The sequence below is a fragment of the Notothenia coriiceps genome, unplaced genomic scaffold (genome assembly GCF_000735185.1).
Source record: "Notothenia coriiceps isolate Sejong01 unplaced genomic scaffold, NC01 NC01_scaffold00017595, whole genome shotgun sequence".
NCBI classification, from domain to species: Eukaryota; Metazoa; Chordata; class Actinopteri; order Perciformes; family Nototheniidae; genus Notothenia; species Notothenia coriiceps.
Window position 1 is genome coordinate 1,710 of NW_011350296.1, and position 8,185 is coordinate 9,894.

At 42.3% G+C, this 8,185-nt stretch overlaps 1 protein-coding gene across 1 annotated transcript in view; it reads left to right on the forward strand.

Annotated features, from left to right (window-relative positions):
* Positions 1-7,260, forward strand: part of LOC104950470 (nesprin-3-like) — a gene marked incomplete at its 3' end in the record, with an annotated part of 7,650 nt that extends 390 nt beyond the window's left edge. Inside the window, exons 2-6 of the mRNA XM_010777000.1 lie at positions 2,388-2,560; positions 3,338-3,752; positions 5,257-5,400; positions 6,229-6,411; positions 7,210-7,260. Of these exons, the coding sequence (XP_010775302.1) occupies positions 2,388-2,560; positions 3,338-3,752; positions 5,257-5,400; positions 6,229-6,411; positions 7,210-7,260 (966 nt within the window). The remainder of the gene's footprint in view (positions 1-2,387; positions 2,561-3,337; positions 3,753-5,256; positions 5,401-6,228; positions 6,412-7,209) is intronic.
* Between the last annotated feature and the right edge of the window lie 925 nt (positions 7,261-8,185).

The following is an 8,185-nucleotide window of genomic DNA, read 5'->3' on the forward strand; positions in this document are numbered from 1 at the left end:
TGTGTGTGTGTGTGTGTGTGTGTGTGTGTGTGTGTAAAACACCTCTCTGAATGAATAACACTTTTTGTTTCAAATAGAAAAATAGCCTAAATCCCATTTCTTTTTTTTCTTTTTTTAAAAGAGGCGTGACCTTCTTTTCCATTCTTTGAAAACAATGCAGTATTGATTATGGGTCACTTAAAGGTGCCATGTCATGGCCGTTTCTACTGATCATAATTCCATTGTTGAGGTCTACTAAAATAGATTTACATTGTGCAATTTTCCAAACTCACATTGGTTTCTCATACAGCATCTCAGTATGTGTATTCACTCTCTGTCCTACACACCTTGTTGGAGCTCCTGCCCCCCCCCCTCCCTGTGAGCCCAGTGGCCGTCTGTGAGACAGTGAGACACAGCGAAACCCAGCCCGAAACCAGCCCAAACACACACACACCCGCAGCCTGGCTGGGAGTTTGTGTGTGTGCTCACACACTGACTCACAGCCTCGCCGCGTCCCGCCGTCTCAAAAGATTGAGTGTGTGTGTGACTGTGTGTCCCATCCTAGTGTTAGGAGCAGTGGACTAGTTTGTGTCCAAATTGACCAATCCGCGGACTTAACCTAACGGCTCCGCGGACATAACGTAATGGCTCCACGGATTGGTCCATTTGGACCAATGGGAACGTCACTGCACCCAGGAAGAAAAAGAGAACTCTCCAACGAGGCGTTCTGGGGCAGCATGGACAGGTCTTCTCTGTGTTAGAGTTTTACTCGCTACAGGGTGTACTTTGAGGGTTTGTGACTCTGCAGACCGTTTACATTAATAAAAACGTTCATAACACACAAGGGGACGGGTAATAACCGGAAAAGCATGACATGGGACCTTTAATGAAAACCGCTGAATTTTAATAACTCTATTTGAAATAGGAAAGCAACTAAATCTTATAAAGAAAGAGGTTTGTTCTACCTTGATTATGAGTCTCTGGGACACACGACGTTGAAGCTATTAAATAAGGATTGACACAAATATATAATAAACAGCTGCATTTTTTTATAATATTCATTAAAGAAAAGAAAAACGAAATGTTCAGATTATACACACAAATGCAATACTTATTATTCCATTACACATGTCTGCAATTTCTCCTGGTAAAACAATCTTCCTGGGGCTAACATAAATGAGGAATATACATCCCTGCTCCGAAGACGTGTGTTGAATCGGTTAGCATATGAAAACAATACATTATTCTAACTCTATGCTGTGTCTCAAATCGTGCACTTCTGCCCTTACATTTGCTGGTTTGAGTAGTTAAGTATTCACACACTGCATAAGGGTTTACAGTGCACAACATGGTACTGCGCTGAGTAAATCATCTGAATTGAGACAGTTGTATTCTAGTTCTAGCTCTCTTTAGTTAGCACATAGGTTTCTTTGTTCATGAGAGCCTTGTGAACTTTTTGTTTTGATTTGTAGTGAGAAAATCCAGACCTGCAGGTGTTGTTACGATGGATAAAGTCATCAGTTTCATATCATTGACTGATGTATTGTTCTGTTAACCAGTAGTGATCTTAAGAGTTGGCCCCAGCATTCTTAATGGTAATCCTAAGTGAATGTTTTATCCTTACGATGTTCATTATCACACTGGTTGATATCCTTCACCTTTGCATTACTCCGACTCCTCCAACAATACCTGGTCGTGGAGAAGTGTATGCGAAGCCCCCAGGTTCACCCAGCAGATGGAGCGGCACCGACTGGATCAAACCAGCCGCCTCCAGCAAATCCACAGCACGCCCCCCCAGGAAACACAAGCTCTCCTGCTTTCAAATTGGTCTGCTGCCCTGTCTCAAGTGGACAATTACCATCTACGTGGTCACTTTCTGAACCCCCCCGGCTAAGGAAAATTAAAAGAAAGCGGCATGGGATGGCAGCCCTGTCACTACTTATCTGAGTAGTGGAGGAATACAGATGTGCCCAAGAAAAGCTGGACATGACACCCACAGAAAGTCAAGTGTTGTTAAAGCCTTAGCTAAAGGAAGGCCTGAACTCCCACAGGAATCAAAATCAGCCCTTCAACACTGAGATGTAGTCGGCCATGTCAGTGGATATAATCCCTTTATTTTCTACAAGGTTTTTATTGTGAAATATGTGCTAGATGGGCAGTTATTTGAGGAAATACCTTCATTAAAGTGTTTGTTTACTACAATGGATGAAGAGGACAGGAGTTAAGGAAGCAAGGAGAGGAACATATACAGGCAAGGAGAGCATTGAGGAAAGAGATAAGACAATTTTATAAAAACCTACAAACTCAGAAGGGATGGGACCCTAATTACCCTAAATTACCAAAACTTGTTTGTACTGTTTTAAACCTGATAAAACAACGTATTTACTAAAGTCCTTCATGTGTCACAGAGAGCGCTGGGAGAGTTCCCGGAGAAGGAGCTCCAGCTGCAGCAAATGGAGATCCAGGCTCAGGGGGTCCTGGAGAGGACGTCAGAGGAAGGGCGGGTCCACATCCTGCGGGACATCAAGCGCCAAGGGGAGTCCTGGCTGGCCCTGCGCAATATGAGCCTCAATCTACACAGGTACCTGATTAGCAGACACTTGCATACTAAAATATGTTTTGTTTTGCAAAATATGGCGTTAGTTTTTCTGTGACACTGTTAATACACGCACGTTCAACACCTCACCAATTAAATGCACTCACAAAAATTCATCTTAATTCATTGATTCAGCATGATACTAATACGCTCCACAGTTCTGTACCGACTAAAACTCTCACTAACTAAAGCGGCGAGGCTTAGTTAGGCTCTCATCAAACAGTAAAACTCACATTTTTAGACTGGCTTTAATGTGCGACAATTGACCTGGTGTTAATTGTTCTAGCTTGATTCAAATGAATGAATTTGTTATCACTGCAGTGTTTTTGAGCACCTGTAAAAGAGCATTATGAAATAAATATCTAACATTTATTATTATTATTATTTAAAAAAGGACAACTTTAGAATAATTTTAGGCATTTGACATTCTTTTTATTCTTTACTTTTAAATTGTAAACGCATTACAAAGAAAACAAAACAAACCACATAAAGTTCACATATTTGACATTTTCACCCGGCGTTTCATATTCTTGTGTCTTCAATATCACCTGTTTCTGTTCTCTGGGAGAATTTGGACAGGACATGTTGAATGTACAGTGAAAGACTTTCTGTGTTCCCTTGGCCAAGCCTTTTAATGAACCCCTCAGTGTTCAAATCAGGTGCAGTGATCCAGCATCTCCATTTTAGTTTCCAGTTGATGCTGCAATAACAACTTCCCTCAGTCATGAAATAACGTCTCTCCCCCCCCCCCTTGCTGAACAGCTCCAGTCAACAGACAGACTCTGCCTCTTGGAGTGTTGGAGGTCCGTCTGCAGACCCCTCCCTCACATCACCGCTCAGAGTGGGGGGGGGAGCCATGGCTAGCTTTGGGTCTGGAAGAGGAGTACACCTGGAGGGAGAGACAGGAGGGCGGGGGGGAGCAGTGGAGGGGGGGCTGATCCAGAGCCATCACAGTGAAGGTCATCTCATCCTGTCTGCACAAGACAGCACACTTCTTAAGTCACCCAGGACAGGAGAAGACAGAGGAGACCTGGGGGACACCGTGGACTCTTCTGCCTGGAGCATTTACAGCAGAGCAGGGCAGAAAGGCTCCACAGACCCCCCCCCTGATGGAAGCACCGGCAGTGAGAGATCAGCAGGGGCCGCAGACAGAGGGGGGGCAGCTTTAACCATAAAGGTCAGCAATGTTGAAGCCACTCTTTTGCCTTTATTTAAACACAGCTTGGAAAGTTCACTAGTTTACAACAGAAGCCAAGAGACACTCAGACCAGGGCACTACTCAAACTGAGAGGCAGGGGAATGGATGGGGGGCACTGGCTAGTGTCACGGCCAGATCTACACACATAGAAACCCCATCAAGCTAGCTTAAATTCAACCTTCATTGGGAGCTAACATCAAGACTAGAGTATTGGTTAGGCCACCGCACGTTGCATGTTCCATGTCAGCTTTTTTACCATTCAATATGAAACAACGTGTTATTTTATAATTCTTCAGCTCAAGCCTTCCGTTGTTCATCACTTCCTGTTTTGATAAAAAAATCTATTTTGAGAAATCTTCCAGGTCAAAAAAGTTTTACAGGTGCAGCCAGATAGTTCAGTGGTTAGAGCTGGTGGCCCATATGAAGGGTCCGCTGCTACTCCTGAGCCCGCGGGACATTTCTGCAAGTATGACATCTCCTATATCTCCCCCTTTCACTACTACATCTCCAGTGGGGGAGATCTGGCCCAAACAGGATCTTAGAGAGAGAAAAAAGGGAGTTATAGAGCTAGCTAACCTGGACGGAGTTCAAGCATCAATTACTTGTTCTAAAGACACGCCCCCTCAGTGAGACAGACACTTGTTTACAATAAGTTACCATGTATTGAAGAAGTTTGTGACAATAACGGATAGTGACTTATTGCCCGTGCTGCATTAAGTATCCAGCAGAGGGGGGTGCGGCCTCACCTCTCCTACGTTTATGTAGCAGAGCTCTGCAATTTAGTTGATTCTGTCTATAACAAATAATTGGTGAAGCTCTGCCTCCTCTGACTGCAGCTAATCCATCCAGTTTTCAAGCAGACAGATACGTGATCATTTGGACAATTAGGCATCACAAGCAAACAAGACTTTAGACGGCAATCTAAACGATGTAGAATCAGTCAAGAGGAGGGAAGGAATCCAAAGCTTACTATTCATTTCAGTTATGCAGCTGTTTGCTGCAGTTTATGATTTATTACTGTATCTTTGCAGAATGGCTCCTCATTTGCTTTTTCTCCATGGCGCAGGAAATCAATTCCCCCGATGATTAGATTTAGAAAGAAAAAAAATTATATTTAAAAAATGCACGTTTTGATCACAAGGACTACTCTCAAGACACATCCAAGTCTAAATCTAAATGTCTGCCACTTTTCAGTAAAGCACTGCGGAGGTGACGAGTGTCCAGGATATGTGTAGGAATACGCTCTGAATGGCTATCACACATATTGCATTTATCTAGCAGAAGAATTGAAAATGAAATTACATAATATGGGAGGGAAAACAAAGAAGACTAGAAATGTGGTGACAGGTCATTGCTGAGACAATCCCCCATGATGGATTTCTTAACAGTCCTGCCTCTCCAAACACAATCAGGCACAGAATAACGCCTACCTGTTGATGGGGGCTCGGTGCAAGAGTTTCATGAGGTGTGTCTGGGTTTATAGGGAGGCGGAGGGCAGTACCAGTCCAGGAGGAGGGAGTTTGAGGCCTGGCTGTCCAATCAGAATGCTCTCCTCTCAGGGCTCTCCAGCAGCAAGGCAGCAGTACTCAGCACCAAGGAGCTGAAGACCAGACAGGACACGCTCAGAGTGAGGCTCTTATTATGCTAAAGCTTGACTTTATACATGTTGATAATGTCTAAATTCTGCTGGTTGTTACTTTAATAAATGTTATTAATGTGTAAAGTAACTAAGTACAATTTTGAGGTACTTGTACTTTACATGAGTATTTAAATGTTTTGCTACTTTTTATTTCTAACCCACTCTAATTCAGGTGAAATGAAGTCAATGTTACTCAAGTAAAATTTGAAAAGTATTATCATCAAAATATAGTGAAAGTAGCGAAAGTAAAAGTAGTCGTTGTGCAGATTGGTCCATTTCAGAATAATAGATATGATATGTTTTATAATGATTGATCTTTAAAGTGTTCTCAAAGCTGGTAAAGGTGCAGCTAGTTTGAATGACTTTGTATACTGCAGGGTAGCTTGTGGATTTACTCCAGGTGGAACTAAATTCTGATTTAACACTTGATTATATTTCACATCATTCATCCACATCTGTAAAATAACTAAAGGTATTCAATACATGTAGTGGAGGAAAAGTACACCATGTACCTCTGAATTGTAGAGGGGTAGAAGTACTAAGCAGCAAAAAATTGAAATACTCAAGTAAAGTACCTGAAAATTGTACTTAATTACTGCACTTGAGTAAATCTTTACACCACTGGGTATTTAACGCACCTACCATCAGTTCACCAGGTTTACCCTGTTGCTGGATGTACCACGTGTTCATATATAAGAAGTAGCCTCACATAGAGCCGAAAGCACTTTCACATTTACCCTTGTTGTAAAGATGTGTTGCCTTGAGTTCAGATGTTTGCTGGTGTAGCGTGGCTAACACTCCGTGTGTCCTCTGCAGGCTCTGAGAGCAGAACTGTCCAGGGGTCAGGAGCACTTCCAGCTGCTGCTGCTGCAGGAGAGTCAGAGTGCTGCGGCTGGTCCTGGACCAGCTGAGGATGTGGGTCTGGAGGAGCTGCGCTACCGCTGGATGCTCTACAAGTCCAAAGTGAAGGATGTGGGGGAACTCAGGAGCAGAGCCAAGGTGAACACTGCCTGCACTTCATCACACTGAAGGGTTCTCCAGGTTCTCTGTGTATGAATGCAACAACTTCAATTGGAATAATTACAGGCTGTGCCCATTTAAAAAAAAAAAAAAAAAAAAAAATTGGGATATGATGCGTCATATGAGAGGGAATGACCACTGTTCAAACACCATTAACATTGCAAAATATATTCCAATGATAATGGTGGGATTTGGAAGATCTGAACCAAACAAAGAGTTTGTAAACCAAGACTTGGAGATAATCAGGTATAGTTGAATATGGCCATTTCTAAAACATTTAATACCAAGAGAGCATTTTATTTACCCGCAGTGGATATTTACTGCAAGAAGTAAGTAAGCGGTCGAATGTTTAAAAATGAAAAGATTGAAGATTGTTGAAAAAGATATCATACCCTTCTTTGGATGATCGGGCTGGATTATATAAATGAACACATTATATTATTTATTTGATTGATTGAAGACATTGTATTGTTGAATGTACTTTACCAGGAGAGAGAGCTACGCACTTGTTTTAATGGAAATGTTTTTTCCCCTTTCAATACACTGCTGGTGTTTCACCACAAGATGGCAGTGTAACATCATTTAGATTCCCTGTCACCCTTCTGTTCAACCAAATCATATAAATCTATCCCCAACTTCTATATGTGTTTCAGAAAGAAACCCTGGGCTTAGCATCATGAAAATGTCACTTAGACAGTGTGGTTTAGGTTTATGATTAGCGGTTAGAGTGTGTAATTCTAGCATTTTAATTAATTACAATATTTTGTATCTCTGCAGATAGTCCAAGCCCAACAAGAGCAGCCGGCCGTCGCAGCAAAGGTGCAAAAGGTAACACAAATAAAAAAATATATTTAAATCAACATACTGGGGCAGCTCCATAGTGGCATAATGGTCCACCAGAGTCAGCTCTGATCCACTGCAATCACAAAGTGCTGCACTTTAACTGTGGTGTTACATTTTCAAATGATGTGTTTCAGCAATTGCATTACACACGTAGAGTGGTGCAGGAATTAGTCCTAAAACCCAGAAAGTTTGCATTTGACCACTTCCTGTTCCTTTGTCTCCAAGTCAGTTACTATTTGTGGTGAAATGCCTGAAATAAGGTCTTTGGGTAGGACAATCTGAAGAGATGTATTCTGCAACATGAAATACATCAGTATATACTCCACTGCCGAATGTTTGAAGCTTCTATGCGTCTGGAAAATGACGGTTGCTGACAAGTGACTAAAAGAGACTACTAAACATCATCACCCCAAACATTTGCCTTTAGCTTAGCGGTGATGCGCAGCCATGTTACTGTGAGGTCGTTTGATTAGAGCCTAACGATAGCCTTTCACTCAAAGCAATTGCATTTATGATTCAAAAATCCTAAAAAATATTGTTAATATGTGGAGATGGTCCTGCTGAACAAAAACGTGCAAGCATTACAAACGTGTGTCAGCGACAGATCTTATTTTCTGCAATTTTCCCAACAGCAATGGAAAAAGCCCTTTGCTTTTTGTCGAGCCCGGGAGTTAGCATCACATCATCCGTGCACCATTCTATTGAACTAAAGACCTAAGACCTCCACCAGTGTTACAGGATCCTGAGTGAACAACTGTTTTTTTAATGCAGGATTAGTGATCTGCACACATTCAGAAAGTTCCGGTCCTTCTTTAACACCTGAACCATCCTGCCCTAATATTCTGTAGAGAGCCACAGACCTGACGTGACCACCCAGCACTGGCACCAAGTCAAGCACACCCCCCCCCCC